Source organism: Cherax quadricarinatus, chromosome 62 (assembly GCF_038502225.1).
Source record: "Cherax quadricarinatus isolate ZL_2023a chromosome 62, ASM3850222v1, whole genome shotgun sequence".
NCBI classification, from domain to species: domain Eukaryota; kingdom Metazoa; phylum Arthropoda; class Malacostraca; order Decapoda; family Parastacidae; genus Cherax; species Cherax quadricarinatus.
This window is the reverse complement of record NC_091353.1, coordinates 15,138,408-15,162,590: the sequence shown is the minus strand read 5'-3', so window position 1 is coordinate 15,162,590 and position 24,183 is coordinate 15,138,408. Positions and strand designations below refer to the sequence as shown.

Here is a 24,183-nt window from a genome sequence, read left to right as displayed (position 1 = left end):
GACCTAGAAAATGTACAGAGAACCTTCATGACACGCATAACGGAGATAAAACACCTCAATTACTGGGAGTGCTTGAAGTTCCTGAACCTGTACTCCCTGGAATGCAGGCAGGAGAGATACACAATTATATACACCATTGTATAAAGGCAAAGGGGACAAAAGAGAATGCAAAAATTATAGGGGGATAAGTCTGTTGAGTATACCTGGTAAAGTGTATGGTAGAGTTATTATTGAAAGAATTAAGAGTAAGACAGGGAATAGGATAGCAGATGAACAAGGAGGCTTTAGGAAAGGTAGGGGGTGTGTGGACCAGGTGTTCACAGTGAAACATATAAGTGAACAGTATTTAGATAAGGCTAAAGAGGTTTTTGTGGCATTTATGGATTTGGAAAAGGCGTATGACAGGGTGGATAGGGGGGCAATGTGGCAGATGTTGCAGGTGTATGGTGTAGGAGGTAGGTTACTGAAAGCAGTGAAGAGTTTTTACGAGGATAGTGAGGCTCAAGTTAGAGTATGTAGGAAAGAGGGAGATTATTTCCCAGTAAAAGTAGTCCTTAGACAAGGATGTGTGATGTCACCGTGGTTGTTTAATATATTTATAGATGGGGTTGTAAGAGAAGTAAATGCAAGGGTCTTGGCAAGAGGCGTGGAGTTAAAAGATAAAGAATCACACATAAAGTGGGAGTTGTCACAGTTGCTCTTTGCTGATGACACTGTGCTCTTGGGAGATTATGAAGAGAAATTGCAGAGGTTGGTGGATGAGTTTGGTAGGGTATGCAAAAGAAGAAAATTAAAAGTGAATACAGGAAAGAATAAGGTTATGAGGATAACAAAAAGATTAGGTGATGAAAGATTGGATATCAGATTGGAGGGAGAGAGTATGGAGGAGGTGAATGTATTCAGATATTTAGGAGTGGACGTGTCAGCGGATGGGTCTATGAAAGATGAGGTGAATCATAGAATTGATGAGGGGAGAAGGGTGAGTGGTGCACTTAGGAGCCTGTGGAGACAAAGAACTTTGTCCTTGGAGGCAATGAGGGGAATGTATGAGAGTATAGTTTTACCAACGCTCTTATATGGGTGTGAAGCATGGGTGATGAATGTTGCAGCGAGGAGAAGGCTGGAGGCAGTGGAGATGTCATGGCTGAGGGCAATGTGTGGTGTGAATATAATGCAGAGAGTTCGTAGTTTGGAAGTTAGGAGGAGGTGCAGGATTACCAAAACTGTTGTCCAGAGGGCTGAGGAAGGGTTGTTGAGGTGGTTCAGACATGTAGAGAGAATGGAGCGAAACAGAATGACTTCAAGAGTGTATCAGTCTGTAGTGGAAGGAAGGCGGGGTAGGGGTCGGCCTAGGAAAGGTTGGAGGGAGGGAGTAAAGGAGGTTTTGTGTGCGAGGGGCTTGGACTTCCAGTGGGCATGCGTAAGCATGTTTGATAGGAGTTAATGGAGACAAATGGTTTTTAACCCTTTGAGGGTCGACAGGCCCTCTCCGAAACTCGTTCTCAGGGTCGGCCAAATTTAAAAAAAAAAAAAATTATTTTCTCTTATGAAAAGATAGAGAATCTTTTCCCGATCATAAAGACACCAAAAGTTTGAAATTTGATAGAAAACTTACGAAATTATGCTCTCGCAAAGTTAGCGGTCTCGGCGATGTTTACGCATCGGCGATTTTGCCCACTTTGAGCCCCATTTTCGGCCAATTTCGCTGTACTAGTCGACAAAAAACGTGAATATTTCGCTAGAACTCCATTTTTTCTATCGAATGGGTGCAAGAAACCACCCATTTATGAAATTCAACTATCCAGTACAGTGGTCAGAATTTAGCAATTTTGCCAATTTCACACAAATTTCAAAAGATGCCAATTTCCAAATAGGGTCCAGAATAAACAAGAAAGACATTCCTAGCACTAAAATGACATTTCCTCTAGTCATTAGTCACGTCTCAAGGCCCCTCTTATATTCTTTTGCTTTCCATTTTGAATTTTTATTCTCACAAAAAATATAAGATTTACTGTTATGCAGACTACTGAATTAGTGTAAAAAATGGTATAAATATTATTGGTGCACTTGTGAAAGAATATTAGACTCACCAGTTGACGTGTATTGCACGCTTGGCACGATTTGTTTACTTTTGAAGTTTGGTAAAAATCGAACATTTCTGCTACTTTGAGCTCAATTTCAAGGCACCTTTCTTTGTAAAACCAGCCAAAATCATCTCAATTTCTGTAATATGTCTTCCATTCTATAAAATGAGACCAAGAAAACTAGAATACACCAATAAATACCATACGAAAATACACTGCAAAGTCGCTGATTTATTCCAAAAAAATGGTCAAAGTTTTTTTTTTCTCATTATGCACTGTGTGCTGCAGGATTTTTTTTAGACTGTGCACACTGACCACATAGACCCATTCTTTCATATGAAGGCCTACCAGCTTTCTCCCACTAGATTTGAGGCCGCTAGAATTTATGCGTACTAGTACGTCAAAAACCCCTACGCGTAAAACGTACTAGTACGACGAAAACCCTCAAAGGGTTAATACTTGATGTGCTGTTGGAGTGTGAGCAAAGTAACATTTATGAAGGGATTCAGGGAAACCGGCAGGCCGGACTTGAGTCCTGGAGATGGGAAGTACAGTGCCTGCACTCTGAAGGAGGGGTGTTAATGTTGCAGTTTAAAAACTGTAGTGTAAAGCACCCTTCTGGCAAGACAGTGATGGAGTGAATGATGGTGAAAGTTTTTTCTTTTTTGGGCCACCCTGTCTTGGTGGGAATCGGCCAGTGTGTTAATAATAATAATAAAAAATACACCTGGAAAATCTTAGAGGGACTAGTACTGAACTTGCACAAGAAAATCACCCACTACAAAAACAAAAGACTCGCAGACGATGCAACATCCCCCCAATGAAAAGCAGGGGTGTCACTAGCACGTTAAGAGACAACATAATAAGTGTCAGGGGCCCAAGACTGTTCAACTGCCTCCCAGTATACATAAGAGGGATTACCAATAGACCCCTGGCTGTCTTCAAGCAGCCAATGGACGGGCACCTGAAGTCGGTACCTGACCAGCCAGGCTGTGGCTCGTACATTGGATTGCGTGCAGCCAGCAGTAACAGCCTGGTTAATCAGGCTCTGATCCACCATGAGGCCTGGTCACAGACCGGGCCGTGGGGGCGTTGACCCCCAGAACTCTCTCCAGGTAAACTCCAGGTAATGATGCAATTGTAAAAAGGCTAGATCTGCTTTACACAGCACTGGAAAATAAGGAATATCCATTAGGACATTTATTGATGTAAGAAAAGCTTTTGGCACAGTAGATCATGGCATCCTACTCCTCAAACTTGACCATTATGGTATAAGAGGCCATGCACTTGCATATTTCAAGTCCTACCTTACTAATAGGTATCAATATGTCACCATTAAAGACATAACCTCATCAAGACAGCCACTTGATACTGGAGTACCATAGGGAAGTGTCCTTGGTTCCCTGCTCTTCCTCTTATACATCAATGATCTTCCCAACATATTGCAACACCTGAAACCTATTCTCTTTGCTGACGACATGACTTATGTCATCTCCCACTTAAATCTTGCCACCCTCAACACCATTGTTAATGATGAGCTACTCAAAATATCTACTTGGATAACAGCCAATGAACTTACACTTAACACTGACAAAACTTTCTATATTATGTTTGGTTACAGAGCAAGTGTTGCACAACTTAACATTAAGACTGACAACACTCTTATTGCCAGACATAATGAGGGCAAATTCCTAGGCCTACACCTCGACAGCAACCTGAATTTCAGCGCCCCTATCCAACACATAGCAAAAAAGTATCCAAAATGGTTGGGATCCTCTCCAAGATACATTACTACATGCCACAATCTGCCCTTCTCACACTATACCATTCGCTCATTTATCCCTGCCTAACCTACGCTATTTGTGCTTGGGGATCAACTGCAGCAACACACCTAAAGCCAATAATAACCCAACAAAAAGCTGCAGTAAGAATAATCACGCAATCCAATCCCAGGCACCCCCCCCCCCCACTCTTCATAGATTTAAACTTACTCACTGTTTAGAACATCCACACTTATTACTATGCAACCTACATTTACAGAACCTTAAATTCCAACATTAACCCTGACCTAAAACACTTTCTTGATAGTTGTGACAGGACCCACAGGAATAACACCAGACACAAACATCTCTATGACATTCCCTATACAAAAATTCAATGTACATAAAAGGGCCTAAAATCTGGAACACCCTGCCTGAAAACTATAGAACTGCAGACACATTCATCACTTTCAAAACTACCGTTAGGAAACATCTCATCTCCCTGATACACCCCACCGTCAGCTAACTACATGAAAACTGCCTATTCTCTTGTATCATACACACACAAAAAACAACCTAGACCTCCCCTTGATATCTGTGATTCCCCACAATTCGCACCTACACTCACTCACTTGACTATAAACAGAAATACGTAATACAACTATTACCTAACGAATCTTAACTAGTCATAAGTTTGCCTGTGATACTCCAGTTGGAGTATCACAGACAGACATTTTTCTTAACAAATTACTCAGACTATACAACAAACATTGTCCTATAAAAATGAAACAGATCACAAATAAATGGCTCGGTTGCCCATAGCTAACCAGCAGCATTCTGAAATCCATTGATAAGAAACACCAATATGAAAAGCAATATAGACAGGGCTTAATACACAAAGATATTCTTAAACACCATTCATCAGTTCTCACCAAAGTAATAAAGAAATCCAAACAACTGTACTACTCCAGCAGATTCACTGACACAAGAGGAGATATAAAAAAGGCCTGGAAAATATTCTCCCAGATTCTGGGCACCCACAAACTGAAAAAAAACAAGAATATTGTCCTAACTAAACCTAATGAAACACCACTGCATCCCACTGAAACAGCTAACAAGATAAACGACTTCTTCTCAACCATAGGATCTAATCTTGCCAGTAAAATCCCACGTACCAACGCCCATGCTGGGGACTACCTAGATGGGAATTTCCCAAATTCCTTCTATCTTGTACCAACTGAGCCCACCAAAGTCACCGAGATTATAAAATCACTTAAAAATAACTCAGGGAATCTGTCTAATGTCCCACCATTATTGTACAAGCGAGCGGCCCATGTCCTTTCGCATGCTATTTCATTACTTTTTAACAAGTCACTAGAAACTAGCACCTTCCCGAAACTACTCAAGACAGCAAGGGTTACACCAATACATAAAGGTGGTGGCCCTACAGATGTAAACAACTATAGGCCAATATCAAACTTACCATTGCTATCCAAAATCTTTGAGAAACTCGTGCACAGGAAACTACTATATTCATTTATAACGGCACAAAACATACTCAGCCCCTGCCAATTTGGATTCAGGAAAAATAAAAGCACTAATGATGCAATTGTAAAAATACTAGATCTGCTTTACACAGCACTGGAAAATAAGGAATATCCGCTAGGAGTTTTTATTGACCCAAGAAAAGCTTTTGACACAGTAGACCACGGCATCCTACTCCACAAACTTGACCATTATGGTATAAGAGGCCATGCGCTTGCATATTTCAAATCCTACCTTACTAATAGGTATCAGTATGTCACCATTAAAGACACAGCATCATCAACACAGCCACTTGATACTGGAGTTCCACAGGGAAGTGTCCTTGGACCCCTGCTCTTCCTCATTTACATCAATGATCTTCCAAACATATCCCAACACCTGAAACCCATTCTCTTTGCTGACGACACGACTTATGTCATCTCTCACCCTAATCTTGCCACCCTCAACACCATTGTTAATGAGGAGCTTCTCAAAATATCGACTTGGATGACAGCCAATAAACTTAAACTTAACACTGACAAAACCTACTATATTATGTTTGGTAGCAAAGCAGGTGTTGCACAACTTAACATTAAGATTGACAACACTCTAATTGCCAGACATAATGAGGGCAAATTCCTAGGCCTATACCTCGACAACAACCTGAATTTCAGCACCCATATCCAACACATAACAAAAAAAGTATCCAAAACAGTTGGGATCCTCTCCATGATACGATACTATGTGCTGCAAAATGCCCTTCTCACACTATACCATTCACTCATTTATCCATACCTCACCTATGCTATTTGTGCTTGGGGATCAACTGCAGCAACACACCTAAAGCCAATAATAACCCAACAAAAAGCCACAGTAAGAATAATCGCTAAATCCCATCCCTGGAAACACCCCCCCCCTCACTCTTCATAGATCTAAACTTACTCCCTGTTTAGAACATCCACACTTACTACTGTGCAATCTACATCTACATGACCTTAAATTCCAATATTAACCTTGACCTAAAGTGCTTTCTTGATAGTTGTGACAGGACCCACAGGCATAACACCAGACACAAACATCTCTGCGACATTCCCCGTGTCCGACTAAACCTTTATAAAAATTCAATGTATGTCAAAGGCCCTAAAATCTTGAACACGCTACCTGAAAACTCTAGAACTGCAGACGCATTCATCACCTTCAAAACTACCGTTAGAAAACATCTTATCTCCCTGATACACCCCGTCAACTAACTACATAAAAACCACCTGGTGGTTCACACTTACACTCACTCACTCACCCATTTGACTATAAGCACAGAAATATGAATCTTAATCTTAAAATAATGATTCCTAACTAGTCATAAGTTTGCCTGTGATACTCCAATATAGAAACTATGTAGTGTGCCAAAACAAAAGCATTCACATTGCTAAACTCACAAACTAGTATTTAGTCAACTTACTCCATAATTGGTAATAATTTAGGGTTAAGAATTAATCTAAGTTTGCCCGAAATGCCTAGCCATGCAAGGTGTCCTAGTGGCCCCCTCTGTAATTAGTATTTTATTACATGTAAACCACACAATAACCAAAATCTGTAAACCCCGCAATGTAATCCTTATAGAGAATAAACTTGATTGATTGATTGATATTTATTTATTTATTTGAACATGATACAGAGAAGTACAAAGGAATACAGTTATTAAAGTGCAACATGCCAAAGCCCCTTGTATGCAGAGCATTATGGGCAGGCTTAAAATTAACTTAAGATTAACTAAGCAATGATATATTCAGTGGTAAAAACATTATTGTAAACAGATAACAATTTAGCACAAATGAGTATTACAAAGACAGGTCATATGGTCATTTACTGTGTTGCTGAGCATTCAGTAGAATGGAGTATTCTGTTAGGTAATGTAATTAAAAAATAACGAAGTTTGATTGGGTCACAGGTTAGACATTTATGAGATACAATAATGACAAACATTTATGAGATACAATTTATGAGATACAATTATTCAGTATTTATTTAATTGTGGGTGAGTAAGTGATTTTTGAGAAGAGACTTGAATTTACAAACAGAGTGTTTCTTTTATATTCACAGGTAATGAATTCCAGATTTTAGGGCCTTTTATGTGCATTGAGTTTTTGCATAGCGTGAGATGGACACGAGGAACATCAAAGAGTGATCTGTGCCTTGTGTTATGGTCATATGTTCTGTTGAGGTTGGTAAGGAGACGTTTGAGGGGAGGGTTTATATCAGAGTTAAGTGTTCTATGTATGTAGTAGGTGCAGTAATAAGTATGGATGTTTTGTATGGTGAGTAAGTTTTGAATATTGGTGGAATGTGCTGCATGTAGCGGGAATTTGTTATCATTCTGACTGCAGCCTTTTGTTGGGTAATTAGTGGTCTGAGATGGTTTATTGTTGTTGAGCCCCATGCGCAAATTCCATAGGTGAGATAGGGGTAAATAAGTGAGTGATATAGGGCCAGGAGGGCTGACTGTGGAACATAGTACCGTATCTTCAATAGTATGCCTACAGTCTTGGAAATTTTTTTGGAAATTTGTTGTATATGTTTTTGAAATTTGAGTCTATTATCAAGGTGGATTCCTAAGAATTTTCCCTCTGTGAGTTTTGTGATAGGTGATCCATTTATCATTATGTTAAGAGGGACATCTGTAGCTCTGTTACCAAACTGAATGAAGTATGTTTTGTCAATGTTTAGAGTGAGTTTGTTAGTCCTCATCCAGGTAGATATTTTCTGTAATTCGGTATTTACAGTATTGGCTAGCGTGACTGGGCTCGGGTGAGAGAAGACGTATGTAGTGTTATCTGTAAATAGTATGGGTTTGAGTAGTTGCGATGCATTTGGTAGGTCATTTATATATATGAGAAAGAGAAGAGGGCTACGACACTTCCCTGTGGAACACCAACTGTAATTGGCTGTGCAGAAGAGTTTGCCCCATTTGTGTACACATATTGGCTTCTGTTGCTGAGGTATGACTTTAGGTAGTTGAGGGAGTGCCCTCTTATACCATAGTGCAACAATTTTATGTGGAGCAAGTCATGGTCAACTGTATCAAAAGCTTTACATAAGTCAATGAAGATCCCCAGTGGGACTTCTTTTTTTCTTTATTGCAGTGTATGTGTGTTCTAGCATGTGTACAATAGCATCATTAGTATTTTTATTAGGCCTGAACCCAAATTGACAGGGGTTGAGTATGTTGTGGGAGATGAGGTAGGAATAGATTCACTTATGAATAATTTTTCGAAGATTTTAGAGAGAGGGTGTAAGTTGGATATTGGCCTATAGTTATTCAAGTCTGTTTGGTCTCCTCCTTTATGGATCGGGGTGACCCTTGTTATTTTGAGAACCATAGGGAAGGCAGAGGATTCAATGGATTTGTTAAAGAGTGTTGCAATGATTGGTGATAGCACTTGTGACGCTGACGCTTTTTTGTACATAAAGGGTGGTAAGGTATTTAAATCTCCTGTCTTGTTTTTTAGTTTGTTGATAATAAGGGAGACTTCAGTTGGATTAGTTGGAGCTAGGAACATTGTGTTCGGGTAGTTACCAGTGAGGTAGCCATTGGGTGGGGTATCTGAGCTTGGCATTTTATTGGCTAGGTTTTTTTCCTATAGTGGAAAAGAAATCATTGAGTCTGTTTGCTGTTTCAATTGGTGGGAGTTGGGGTTCATCTGGTTTTGTTAATTCAATTTCACTATTTCGTGATATCTTTTTTGTTCCTAGAATTTCTGATAGGGTTTTCCAGGTATTTTTTATATCACCTCATAAGTTGGATAATCTGTTCCCATAATATAATTTTTTAACCCTTCTTTTTTATTTATTTATTTTGTTTATTTATTACCAATTTGGGCTGGTTAGGACTGACGAGTAACGTTTTGTTTGGTCTCTGGTTATGTGACCCATTCTGTACTGTTTTTCGTATAGGTGCTTTGTATTTATGGATTTGAGGATGCTGGGTGTTAGCCAGGGACTGTTCAGTCTCGTAGCTGTCATCTGTTTAGTTTTTTTAAGGCAGTGCTTGTTGTAGAGGTACTGGGTCTTTTTTAGAAAATTATTAATACATTCATCAATACAATGGAACTGTGGAAAATATTTAATTTTCCGAAGCTATAGTGCCTAATAGGTGTTTAATGTGTTGATTTGAGTCAAAATGTATTTGAAATTTGAATAGAACCAACAGTGTTCCCCCTGCGCCTGCACGGATGTGTGGGGAGAGAGGTCGACTCGGGGCATGGGTGAGGCGGGAGTGTTTTGAATGTAGTGAGGAGGCTGTGAAAACATGGGACCAGGAAATTGGCATTCACGGCGGCCTAAGGACTAATATAGGCCTCACTTCATAATAGGAAGTGTCGTAACTGTTCCTGGTGAAGACTGAGGGAACGTGATTTATGGGACCACCGTAAAAAGGTGGTAAAATGAGTGAATAATGGTAGGACCGGGGGTGACTGGCGCGTCGCCATGGAGTGTGTCCCGGGTTAACATACTCGTGAGTTAATCCTCACTCATCGGTCTCAGATCTTAATGGAGTGACCTCTAATGTGTATAATAATTATGAGACATTAAATCATCTTGTGAACTGTAATGTAATTAATGATAATAACACAAAGTTAAGAGAATGCGTGAAGTGAAATAAGTTGCCTTGCTCCGAGTGAACATGTTGGACCACGTTGTTCCCGTCCCGAGGATAGTGAAGTTTTATTGAGTCATGACTTCTAAACCGGGACAAACCAACGGATACCTCGTCCTGCTGGAATAAGAACCGTGTCGGTGCAGCAGGACATCGAAATGAGATGGTGAATGGAGGAAATAAGGAGTATCAATCACTCACAGTTAAGTAACCCTTCTAGTTATAGCAGACTGATACTGGCCAGTTAGGTATGTTGTAATTGGATAGGTTATGGGTGATCCAGCTACATCAAGTGACCACCAGAGAATATCTGGTAAGTGGTGGGATTATGTACAAGTGTTTTTCCTTGATGGATATATCCAAGTGTAACCTACCCCCCCCCCCCTTCATTCAGTTAAACTAATATAATCTATACAGTCCACAATTAATTAGTAGCGCCGTACTTGTGGGTGCTATCCAGTTTATACTGGTCTCGGATAGATATGGATAAGATTGTGAGGGTCGAAGGAACCACCTGCCGTGACCAGGGGTGGTTAAGTTTTCTCACATGTCTACACGGGGTGACTACAGTAAACAATATGGTTGTCTCCCAATGAGATTACTTGTATGCATGTAATGTTGAGGTACATACAGGTAACATCCTAAAAAATTTTCCATAGGAACCTCAAAAATCGAACTTAATCCGTTCCAGGAGCTAATTCTAAATTCGAAAAGTCTGAAATTCGAAGCAATATTTCCCATAAGAAATAATGGAAATACAATTAATCCGTTCCAGAAACGCAAAAATATTCACACAAAAAATGCATTTTATAGAGATTAATTACAGTTTTACATACAACAAATACTATAGTTTTTAATTATGTATAGTAATACATATAAAATAACATTTTTACTTACCTTTATTGAAGATTGGTGATGGCATCTGGAAGATAGGGAGGAGGAGAGGGGGAGTTGGGGTTAGTGTTTGGAAGGAGAATCCCCCTCCATGAGGACTTCAGGTAAAGCCCTTTCTGGGGTTACTTCCCTTCTCTGTCTTTTAATGCCACTAGGACCAGCTTGAGAGTCACTGGACCCGTGTCTCACAAAATAACTGTCCACAGTCCTCTATTTCTGGCGCCTCTTTAACATTTCCTTAAAATGGGACATGGTTCTGTCACTGAACTTGTTGCAAAGATGGCTTGTTTCAGCTTGCTCAGGGTGGTACTTCTGCACAAACATTTGGACATCATTCCACTTGGCACAAATCTCCTTAATCTTTGAAGAAGGCACCTCATCCACTCCCTATATTAACCCTTTGAGGGTCGACAGGCCCTCTCCAAAACTCGTTCTCAGGGTCGGCCAAATTTCAAAAAAAAAAAAAAATTATTTTTTCTTATGAAAAAATAGAGTTTTTTTTCTAAACATTATAGGATAAACAAAAAAAATTTAACATCAATACTTACGGAGATATGGATGCATGAAGTTTGCATAAAATGAGCCGCGTATGGCAACAGCGGCGACTGCCGCTCACCCAGTAAACTTTAGTTTACTTGTATTTGAAGGTTTGTTGTTTTTTTCACTATTTTATTTTTTCACATAACTTATGTGGCCTATGAGACCAAAGTAAGGTGCAATGTACATATATACACTCGTTGTATACAACACAATAAGCACACAAACATAATTATCAATATATTGTTTACAAAACTTGTTTACAAAAACAAACAATACAAAACATTGTTTATTATTATTGTTCTATAATATATATACCAATATACAGTCACTGAACATATTCCTATTAGTTCTGCAGCTTGTGGAACTCTGAAACATGGTGTCATACACAATGGTGTTTTATCTTTCTCCCTCATTCTATCTCTTTCAATCTGTCTCTCTCTTTCTATCTGTCTGTCTATCTCTGTCTCACAGGTACACATAAATACAAGTATACATAGTATAAATTACCTAGGATAACCCAAGAAATCCAGACAAAGTGCTATAATCTGCTTGAAGATGTGAGTAAAAGTGATGACACAGTCTTGTGGCTCTCTGAGACAGAGAGCTAGACGGATAGACAGATAGACAGGGAGCTTGACAGACAGACAAATAGACAGACAGAAATGTTAGTGTACCAGTACCAGTGTACTAGTGTTCCACCCTCCTCCTCCTCTTCTTCCTCTTCCTCCTCTTCCCCCTACTCTTCCTCCTCTTCCCCCTACTCTTCCTCCTACTCTTCCTCTTCCTCCTCCTCCTCTTCCTCCTCCTCCTCTTCTTCCTCTTCCTCCTCTTCCCCCTAATCTTCCTCCTACTATTCCTCTTCCTCCTCCTCTTCCTCTTATTCCTCTTCCTCCTACTCTTCCTCTTCCTCCTCCTCCTCTTCCTCCTCCTCCTCTTCTTCCTCTTCCCCCTACTCTTCCTCCTCCTCGTCCATAGTGTAAATTACAAGGAGTCTGCAGCTGTCAAAGTGACATATTGGCTCATTACTCTTTCCCCCTCCGGCCTGTCAAAACAATGGGGTCGGATGCTGCTTCCCCTCCTCCATTTTATCTAATTATCTTTCTCCCTCATTCTATCTGTCTGTCTATCTCTGTCTCACAGGTACACATAAATACAAGTATACATAGTATAAATTACCTAGGATAACCCAAGAAACCCAGACAAAGTGCTATACTCTGCTTGAAGATGTGAGTAAAAGTGATGACGCAGTCTTGTGGCTCTCTGAGACAGAGAGCTAGATGGATAGACAGGGAGCTTGACAGACAGGCAAATAGACAGACAGAAATGTTAGTATACCAGCAAAAACAAAGGGAGGGCGATGTTCATCTCATCTTTTGGCATCAGCTCTACCCTCATTTACCCTCATCAAACGTCAGCACTTATCAGATGTTATCTCCCCTTATCTTGTTACTGTCATGGGTGAACATTTATTATTACATATTATTATTATTACCTATTATTATTATTATGTATTATTATTATTATGTATTATTATTATTATGTATTATTATTATGTATTATTGTTGTCATTACGTATTCTTCTTCTTCCTCCTCCTCCTCCTCCTCTTCCTCCTCCTCCTCCTCTTCTTCCTCCTCCTCCTCCTCTTCTTCTTCCTCCTCCTCCTCCTCCTCCTCCTCCTCCTCCTCCTCCTCCTCCTCCTCCTCCTCCTCCTCTGCCTCCTCCTCCTCTTGCCTCCTCCTCCTCCTCTTGCCTCCTCCTCCTCTTGCCTCCTCCTCCTCTGCCTCCTCCTCCTCTGCCTCTTCCTCCTCCTCCATTCTTGGAACAAGTTTGAAGAGCTTGTAGTTCATAATCACTATCATTATCATCACCAATGCTCACATCTGAGTCTGGGATTTTGGAAAATAGGAGTTTCCTCTTTGATTCTGGTACAATTGAACGACGGCCCAGCACCAGAGGTGGAAGGCTGTGGGTTGTCTGGGTTTTCCTCACTATTACCCATATTATGGTCATTAGTTTCGGTCAAAACCTCACCAGAACCTTGAAACTCATCTTCACTGTCACTTCCATCTGTATTAGAACTGTTACTGGGGAACAAAAGTGTCCCAATTCGCCGAGGAGTGAGGAACTTCTTACCGCAGGGCACGGTGGAAATTGTGTACTATGATGGCATTCCCACAATGCACCACTGGGTCCCAGATTTTTTTCCTACTGCACACACCCACCACACAGACCCATTCTCTCACATCTAGGCTTATCAGCCTTTTCCTGCGAGATTTGAGGCCGCTAGAATTTATGCGTACTAGTACAACAAAAACCCCTACGCGTAAGACGTACTAGTACGACCAAAACCCTCAAAGGGTTAACACCTTTTGCAACATCAGCTTCCTTGATTTGTTCTTTCTTTGACAGGATAGAACCGATGGTCGACTTGTTTTTCCCATACATCCTGGCAAGCTCAACAAGTCTCACACCACTCTCATACTTCTGTATTATTTCCTTGACTCACGAAATCGTAATGACATGATTGCAAACAAACCATACCCCAGCCGGAATTGAACCCGCGGTCAGAGAGTCTCAAAACTCCAGACCGTCGTGTTAGCCACTAGACCAGCTAGCCACAATAAGATTCGTCCAACTAGGTATATTTCTACACCATAGGAAGGTTAGCACAGGCACCACTGTGACCACAAATGCAAGTTTTTACAGACAAATCTCCAGCTAGCGTGGCCATGATGAACTCTAGCTGAAGTCCCCTCACTTGCATTTGTGGTCACAGTGGTGCCTGTGCTAACCTTCCTATGGTGTAGAAATATACCTAGTTGGATGAATCTTATTGTGGATAGCTGGTCTAGTGGCTAACGCGACGGTCTGGAGTTTTGAGACATGTTGATGGCAGTGAGGGGACTTGAGCTAGAGTTCGTCACGGCCACGCTAGCTGGAGATTCGTCTGTAAAAACTTGCATTTGTGGTCACAGTGGTGCCTGTGCTAACCTTCCTATGGTGTAGAAATATACCTAGTTGGACGAATCTTATTGTGGCTAGCTGGTCTAGTGGCTAACGCAACGATCTGGAGTTTTGAGACTCTCTGACCGCGGGTTCAATCCTGGCCGGGGTATGATTTGTATTATTTCCTTCTTCACATCTATGGTGTTTCTCACTTTCTTTACCACAGGGGTACCACTAGCAAGTTTCTTTGGGCCCATGGCAGCTTATTTCACAGTCCCACAAGCACTAAACACAACGAAATAATCGTAAAATGCGTGAATGAGAGCGTAGGTTAGTGTTCACTCAAGCATAAATGAAGCTAGACTGCTCACGGCGCCTGCGCAGGGGCGCAGACAGAGTGGACGGCAGACAGGTTCCGTACCCAGCGGTCCGAAAATAGGAGCGCGTTCGATAATAGGGACACAGTTTGTCCGAAAAAATGTTCCTATTTTTGAAACGTTCGATATGTGTTATGTTTGATTTTTGAGGTTCCACTCTATCGGTATAGATTTCTAGCTCAGTGTGCCAGTCAGTGTTTGTCACTGCTGCTGTGAAGTTATTAATGGCTGCCTCATTGTGAAGTCTGAAAGTGAATTTAGTAGTGTCTTGGGGTAATTTGCCAAGATTTGTTATGAGGAAGGTAGGGTAGTGGTCTGTGGTATTATCTGTGATTATGCCTGATTTTAAAGGGGATATGGTGTTGGTCCAGATGTGGTCTAGTAGGGAAACACTAGTCTCTGTAACTCTTCAATAGAAACTATGTATTGTACCAAAACAAAGCCATTCACACTGCTAAATTTATGAACTGAAATGCAGTTACTTAGCCTTAATACCAACATGCTCCTTAATCTGTACCAATATAGAATTTTGAATTAATCTTAGTCTGCCCAAAATGCCTAGTCATGCTAGGTGTGATAGTGGCCCTCTCTGTAATTAGTTTTATATAATATGTAAACCCTGCATTGTAATCTTTATAGAGAATAAACTTCATTTGATTTGATACCATTACTTACTTACTATTATAAACTATTATTATAGAACTGATAACCAGTGCAATATTATATTGTCAAACTTGTGCCATAATAAGAGATAGCATAATCCCTGTACGTATTTCATAATTACTTATTTTAATCTACTATTATAATCTCATCACTCTACACTTTCAAATTCATCATGGACATAATGATTGCCATTTGTGTTGTACCCATCATTATTATCTTTCATTACCCTCATCACTACTATGCCTCACTATACTTACCAATATTGCCATTATTATTTTTAAAGCACTTAAACTGGACTATTCACACAGTCAGTCTCCAATATATAATTATTATAGTATCACCTCAACTAAAATCAGTCCTTTCACTTAACCCTTTGACTGTCGCAAGCCCCTTTCTGAAACTATCATTCTATGTCGCAAAAGTTTTGGAAAAAAAAAATTATTTTTTCTTATGAAATGATAGAGAAACTTTTCCCAATGGTAATGACACCAAAAGTACGAAATTCAGTCGAAAACTCACGGAATTACGCTCCCGCAAAGTTAGCGGTCTCGACGACATGTACGCATCTGCAATTTCTCCGATTTTGAGCCCTGTTTTTGGCCAATTCCGTTGTTCCAGTTGACCAAACTCATAGCTATTTCTTTAGAACTCCACTTTTTCTATCAGTTGAGTACAAGAAACCGCCCATTTACCTGGAGTTTACCTGGAGAGAGTTCCGGGGATCAACGCCCCCGCAGCCCAGTCTGTGACCAGGCCTCCTGGTGGATCAGAGCCTGATCAACCAGGCTGTTACTGCTGGCTACACGCAATCCAACATACGAGCCACAGCCCGGCTGGTCAGGTACCGACTTTAGGTGCTTGTCCAGTGCCAGCTTGAAGACAGCCAGGTGTCTATTGGTAATCTCACTTATGTATGCTGGGAGGCAGTTGAACAGTCTCGGGCCCCTGACACTTATTGTATGGTCTCTTAACGTGCTAGTGACACCCCTGCTTTTCATTGGGGGGATGTTGCATCATCTGCCAAGTCTTTTGCTTTCGTTGTGAGTGATTTTTGTGTGCAAGTTCGGTACTAGTCCCTCTAGGATTTTCCAGGTGTATATAATCACGTATCTCTCCTGCCTCCATTCCAGGGAGTACAGGTTCAGGAACTTCAAGCGCTCCCAGTAATTGAGGTGTTTTATCTCCGTTATACGCGCCGTGAAGGTTCTCTGTACATTTTCTAGGTCAGCAATTTCACCTGCCGATTTGAACTACCCAATAAAGTGGTCAGAAATTGGCAATTTGGCCAATTTCATGCAAATTAAAAAAGATGCCAATTTCAAAATAGGGTCCAGAATAAACAATGTAGACATTCTTAGCACTAAAATAACATATCCTCTGTTCATTAGTCACATCTCTAGGCCCCTTTTATATTACTATTGCTTTCTATATTGATTTTTTATTCATACAAACAAAATACAAAATTTACTGTTATGCAGACTACTGCATTATTGTAAAAATGATATAAATAATATCAGTGCACTAGTGAAAGAATATTAGACTCCCCAATTGACGTGTATTGGACGTGTGGTGTAATTTGCTTACTCCTGAACATTGGTAAAAATCGAACCTTTCCGCTATTTTGAGCTCAATTTCAAGGTCGTTTTCATCATGAAAGTAATGAAAATCATCTCTTTTTCTATAATATGTTTTCCATTTTATCACCTGAGACCATGAAAACAGGAATACAACGATAAATACTATAAGAAAATACACCTCAAAGTCGGCGTTTTAATCCAAAAAAAAAAAAAAGTCAGTTTTTTTTTTCTCATTATGCACTGCGTGCTGCAGGATTTTTTTTATGTGGTGCACACTGACCACACAGACCCATTCTCTCACATGTGGGCCTACCAGCTTTCTCCTGCTTAATTTGAAGCTGTTAGAATTTACACGTATAAATACGTCAGAAACAGTGGTGCATAAGACATATATATACGACGTAAACAGTCAAAGGGTTAAAAAAATAATATTACTTTCTTTAAAATTTAAATAAACTTTTCAATTCATGAAAATATCCTCATATATTTGATGGTCTTCTTTAGTGGATGTAGTTCAGTGGATGTAGATCATGGTGTCTCTGAAGGTGCTGAATGATTGGTTCAGTAAAGGAGAGCATCTAGGTCGAAATCATAATCTTGGGTTTCTGGTACAGACTCTGGCTTTGTCTCCAAGTAGGCAGGTGGAGTTGTTTCTTGTACAGGTGGTGAATGGCTGTGTATCCATTCCTGGATACACAGCCATTCACAACTGTAGGACAGAACAGCAAGGGGGTGGAACAGCTATATACTACTCAGATCAGCTTGAATCTATAAATAATTCTTGCACAAGGGATGAACACGGAGAATATATCGTAGCTAAATTTAAATCAAAAGACCTACAAAAACCCGTCACAGTGATAAACATCTACTGAGTACCACAGTCAAACATTTACCATTTTAGTGAAAAGTTAAAAACATGATAACTGATGCACATATGAACAAAGACCACTTGCTGCTCACAGGAGATTTCAACATAAATCTACTAAATGACCAGGACCCACAAGTAATCGAATTCACAAACACTATGAGCAGCTGCTTGTTGCTACCAACAATAGCAAAGCCTACAAGAATCTCCGAGACTAGTATCTCCTTATTAGACCACATCTGGACTAACACACTATCCCCTTTAAAATCAGGCATAATCACAGACAACACCACAGACCACTACCCTACCTTTCCCATAACCAACCTAGGTAAATTGCCCCAAGACACTACTAAAGTTGCCTTCGAGACAGCTGTTAATAACTTTATAACAGCTATGAATAACGTTGACTGGCATAACGAGCTTGAAACATATACAGATACAAATGAATGTATTAATAATTTTCTAAAAAAAAAACACTACCTACATAACAAGCATTGCCCTAAAAAACTAAACAGATCACAGCTAAGAGACTGAACAGTCCCTGGCTAACACCCAGCATCCTTAAATCCATTAACACAAAGCACCTATATGAAAAACATTAGAGAATGAGTCAAATAACTAGAGACCATTCTAAACATTACCCTTGCCAGTCTGATAAGAAGGTCAAAAAAACTGTATTATGAAAACAGATTACATAACATAAAAGGTGATATGAAAAAGACCTGGAAAACCCTATCTGAAATTCTAGGAACTAAAAAGATATCCAAAAACAAAACAATCAAATTAACAAAATCAGATGAACCCCTACTCCCACCAATTGAAACAGCAAACAGACTCAATGTTTTCTTCTCCACCATAGGAAAGAATCTAGTGAACAAAATCCCAAGCTCAAACACCCGTTCATCAGACTACCTCACAGGTACCTACCCTAATACATGTACACTATTCCTAGCTCCAACCAACCCAATAGAAGTCTCACTCATCAGCACCCTTTAAAACAAGGTAGGGGACATAAATAACTTACCACCTTTTATGTACAAAAAAAATCTCAAGACTGTCACCAATTATTGCAACACTAACAAATCCATTGAATCCTCCATCTTCCCAGCAATTCTCAAAATAGCGAGGGTCACCCCGATCCACAAAGGTGGTGATCAAACTGACATGAATAACTATAGACCAATATCTGACCTACCTCTGCTCTCTAAAATCTTTGAAAAATTAATTCATAGACAGATCTATTCCTACCTCGTCTCACACAACATACTAAATCCATCAGTTTGGATTCAGGACTAATAAAAGCACAAATGATACTATTATGCACATGCTAGAACTAATATACACCACTCTCGAGAAGAAAGAAGTCCCGCCGGGAATCTTCATTGACTTACGTAAAGCTTTTGATGCAGTTGACCATGATTTGCTGCACATTAAATTAACACACTTTGGTATAAGAGGTCACTCCCTCAACTACCTAAAGTCATACCTTAGTAACAGAAGCCAATATGTGTACACAAATGGTGCAAACTCCTCAACTCAGCCAATCACAGTTGGTGTCCCACAAGGAAGTGTCCTTGGCCCACTCCTCTTTCTCATTTACATCAGTGACCTACCAAATGCATCACAGCTACTCAAACCCATGTTATTTGGAGAAACACAACTTACGTCTTCTCTCACCCAAACCCAGTCATACTGGCTAACACTGTTAATGCTGAATTGCAGAAAATATCTACCTGGATGATGACAAATAAGCTTACCCTCAATACTGACAAAACCTATTTCATTCAGTTTGGAAGCAGCTGCAAATGTTCCATTTAACATAACGCTAAATAGATCACCCATCACAAGACTTGCAGAGGGAAAATTCCTAGGAATCCACCTTGACAGTAGCCTCAAATTCCAGACACACATACAACAAATTTCTAAGAAAATCTCTAAGACAGTGGGCATACTATCAAAGATACAGTACAGTGGACCCCCGCATACCGTTGGCATCACATAACGTTAAATCCACATACCGATACATTTTATCGCTAAGATTTTGCCTCGCATACTGCTAAAAAACCCGCTCAGCGCTATTCATCCAAGACGCGTCTAATGTGCGGCCTGAGCCAGCTTCACATGTTCCGCCAGTGGCATTGTTTACCAGCCAGCCTCCGCGGTAACATCCAAGCATACAATCGGAACATTTCGTATTATTACAGTGTTTTTGGTGATTTTATCTGCAAAATAAGTGACCATGGGCCCCAAGACAGCTTCTAGTGCCAACCCTACAGGAATAAGGGTGAGAATTACTATAGAGATGAAGAAAGAGATCATTGCTAAGTATGAAAGTGGAGTGAGTGTCTCCGAGCTGGCCAGGTTGTATAGTAAACCCCAATCAACCATCGCTACTATTGTGTCCAAGAAAACGGCAGTCAAGGAAGCTGTTCTTGCCAAAGGTTCAACTGTGTTTTCGAAACAGAGATCGCAAGTGATAGAAGATGTTGAGAGACTCTTATTGGTGTGGATAAATGAAAAACAGATAGCAGGAGATATCTCTCAAGTGATCATAAGTGAAAAGGCTAGGAAGTTGCATGAGGATTTAATTAAAAAAATGCCTGCAACTAGTGATGATGTGAGTGAATTTAAGGCCAGCAAAGGTTGGTTTGAGAGATTTAAGAAGCGTAGTGGCATACATAGTGTGATAAGGCATGGTGAGGCTGCCAGTTTGGACCACAAAGCAGCTGAAAAATATGTGCAGGAATTCAAGGACTACATAGACAGTGAAGGACTGAAACCCGAACAAGTGTTTAATTGTGATGAAACAGGCCTGTTTTGGAAGAAAATGCCAAGCAGGACCTACATTACTCAGGAGCAAAAGGCACTCCCAGGACATAAGCCTATGAAAGACAGGCTTACTCTTCTCATGTGTTCCAATGCTAGTGGTGATTGCAAAGTGAAGCCTTTATTAGTGTATCACTCTGAAACTCCCAGAGTGTTCAGGCAAAAGAATATCCTCAAGGCTAATTTGTGTGTGCTGTGGAGGGCAAACAGTAAGGCATGGGTCACTAGGGACTTTTTCTATGACTGGTTACACCAAGCATTTGCCCCCAATGTGAAAAATTACCTAACTGAAAAGAAATTAGACCTTAAGTGCCTCCTGGTGTTAGACAATGCCCCTGGTCATCCTACAGACGTGGCAGACTTTGTGGGGACATGAGGTTCATTAAGGTGAAGTTTTTGCCTCCTAATACCACTCCTCTCCTGCAGCCCATGGACCAGCAGGTTATTGCAAACTTCAAAAAACTGTACACAAAAGCTATGTTTGAAAGGTGCTTTGTAGTGACCTCAGAAACTCAATTGACTCTTAAGAGAGTTTTGGAGAGATCATTTTAATATCCTCTATTGTGTAAACCTTATAGGTAAGGCTTGGGAGGGAGTGACTAAGAGGACCTTGAACTCTGCTTGGAAGAAACTGTGGCCAGAATGTGTAGACAAAAGGGATTTTGAAGGGTTTGAGGCTAACCCTGGGAATCCTATGCCAGTTGAGGAATCCATTGTGGCATTGGGAAAGTCCTTGGGGTTGGAGGTTAGTGGGGATGATGTGGAAGAGTTGGTGGAGGAAGACAATGAAGAACTAACCACTGATGAGCTGCTAGATCATCTTCATCAACACTAGGCCACACCTGAGGAAACTGCTTCGGAAGAGGGGAGAGAGAAATTGAAGAAGTTGCCTACTTCAAAGATTAAGGAAATGTGTGCAATGTGGCTTAAAGTGCAAACCTTTTTTGATGACAATCACCCTAACACAGCTATTGCAAGCTGTGCTGGTGACTATTACACTGACAATGTTGTGAACCACTTTAGGAAAGTCATAAAGGAACGGGAGGTACAGGCCTCTATGGACAGATATGTTGTGCGACAGAAGTCCAGTGACTCTGAAGCTGGTCCTAGTGGCATTAAAAGAAGAAGGGAAGTAACCCCAGAAAAGGACTTGACACCTCAAGTCTTAATGGAAGGGGATTCCCCTTCTAAACACTAAGACTCTCTCCTCCTCCCATCCCATCAATCATCACCAGATCTTCAATAAAAGTAAGTGTCATGTAACTGTGCATGTCTTTTTCAGTTTGTGTGCATTAAAATTAATATTTCATGTGGTAAAAAAAATTTTTTCATACTTTGGGGTGTCTTGCACGGATTAATTTGATTTCCATTATTTCTTATGGGGAAACTCGCAACTGGTATATCCCATTGAGGAGGAGGTTGGGATTCTTATTGGAGTTTTTATGTACCCATCTATATTATTATTACAACCAAAAGTAAGTGCTAAACCCACAAGGAGCATAAAGCATTGCAGGGTAGGATGTGCTAAAAATGCAATATTCTTTATCAGAGACCAATGAAGGTGAAGAGTATGCCAGAGGTAGTGAGAATGGTGAAGTGTGTTAAAGGAAAAGTATAATCAAAGTCAGTGTAATAAAGCTGTTGCTGACAAAAAGTCAAAGAGGGAGTCTATGTCAAAGGTGGGGTTGTCAACAAGGAAGTTAGATAAAGTAAGGGCATTAGAATGGTGACAATACACACTCGCTGGTAGACATGACAGTCAATTAGGATAGGTAAAACGAAAATGGAAGTCAGTTCTCACATTGTGCCTATCTGTAAATGTAAAACCACCATGGTGGCATCATGCAGGCCTACTTTTACTGGAAAAATCTTCCTCTCTCCTACATACCCTAACCTGGTCCTCACTATCCTCATAAAATCTCTTAACTGCTTTAAGTAACCTAACACTTATTCCATACACTTGCAGCATCTGCCACATTGCTCTATCCAGCTATATGATCCTTGGGGGTATAGGGCTTGGGTATGATTATAATAATGCTCTCCTAGCCACCCTATCTTAAGCCTTTTCTAAATCCATAAATGCAATGAAAACTTCGTTATCCTTATCTATAGTTCACTGATATGCTTCAATGTAAACACTTGGTCTACACATCCCCTACCCTTCCGAAACATCATTCATCAGAGGTCATAGGATCAAGCCTCATACAGTTTGTGTTGAATGATTCACAAAATATTTTTAGTGTTTCACATTAAGTAAAATCATGCATAACAGTCTCAGATGGTGGTTCTAACTCCTACACATTTCCCTATATTAGTATTTTTTATTAACTCTACAAGCAGAATTATTATATTTAATTAGTAACTTTAAAAATAAACTTTTTTTTTCTTTTTGGGTCACCTTGTCTAGGTGGGATATGACCAGTGTGTTGAAAGAATGATGTCCTGAATGAATATTACCTTTTTAATGGAAAACTTGTAAGTTATGTTGAATACAATTATTTTTAAGACTATATTTGACACTTAGTATTATTATTCCTAATAAATGTACTGTAATATGGGTATGACATTATATTCAGTTCACATAAATTACTTTTCAGAAAAAGAACTTGTGACACCACCTCTTGATGGCTTAATTCTTCCTGGCGTGATAAGAGATTCAATATTGTCCTTGGCACGACAGTGGCAAGAGTTCACAGTATCAGAGAGGGATATAACTATGGATGAGATCATTCAAGCAAAAAGTGAAGGGAAGGTATGTTAAGAGTTACATATATTATTGCAAAAGATTTCATCATGATTCTGGTGCAAATACACACACACAGCTGAACCTTATTTAACATTACAGTTATATTCCAGGAAATCTGACTTTGGTTTTATTGTACAGGTGCTCCTCGACTTACGATGGGGTTACATTCTGACTAACCCATCACAAGTCAAAAGTATCTTAAGTCAAATATGAATACAGTGGTACCTCAAATTTCAGCCATAACTCATTCCAGAAGGCTGTTCAAGTGCCGCTACCAAACGAATTTGTTCCCATAAGGAATAATGTAAATTAGATTAGTCCATTTCAGAACCCCAAAAATACACTTACATAATTGTTCAAGTTGGGAGCTGTTCAAAATTTGAGGTACCACTGTATATGCTAATAGCTACTGTCACTGAATAAGTAAACAAATAAGTACTGTAACTAAATACCAGTGGTGAAAAGCAAATAAATGAATACAAGTTATTGACTTGTTGCCATCATGCTGGGTAATTATCTTAAGTTTCATCTCCAAAGTACATGTAATTGCTTTTACACCATCATAAAGTCAAATATTGTAAGTTGAACCATCATAAGTTGAAGGGCACCTGTATTACAATTAAAACAAAAAGAAATTATTGAAGGACCACAGAGACCATATAGTATTGTTTCTCCACTTCATGGAAATATAACAGCCTCATTTATCCATTTTTTTTTTTAACTAAA

The 24,183-nt window shown here is 39.9% G+C and overlaps 1 protein-coding gene across 1 annotated transcript in view; it reads left to right on the top strand.

The window, feature by feature from the left end:
• Bcat (Branched chain amino acid transaminase) overlaps nucleotides 1–23,493 on the top strand; it is a gene marked incomplete at its 5' end in the record, with an annotated part of 78,735 nt that extends 55,242 nt beyond the window's left edge. The window contains one exon of the mRNA XM_070098513.1: nucleotides 23,309–23,493. Within this exon, the coding sequence (XP_069954614.1) occupies nucleotides 23,309–23,472 (164 nt within the window). The remainder of the gene's footprint in view (nucleotides 1–23,308) is intronic.
• Between the last annotated feature and the right edge of the window lie 690 nt (nucleotides 23,494–24,183).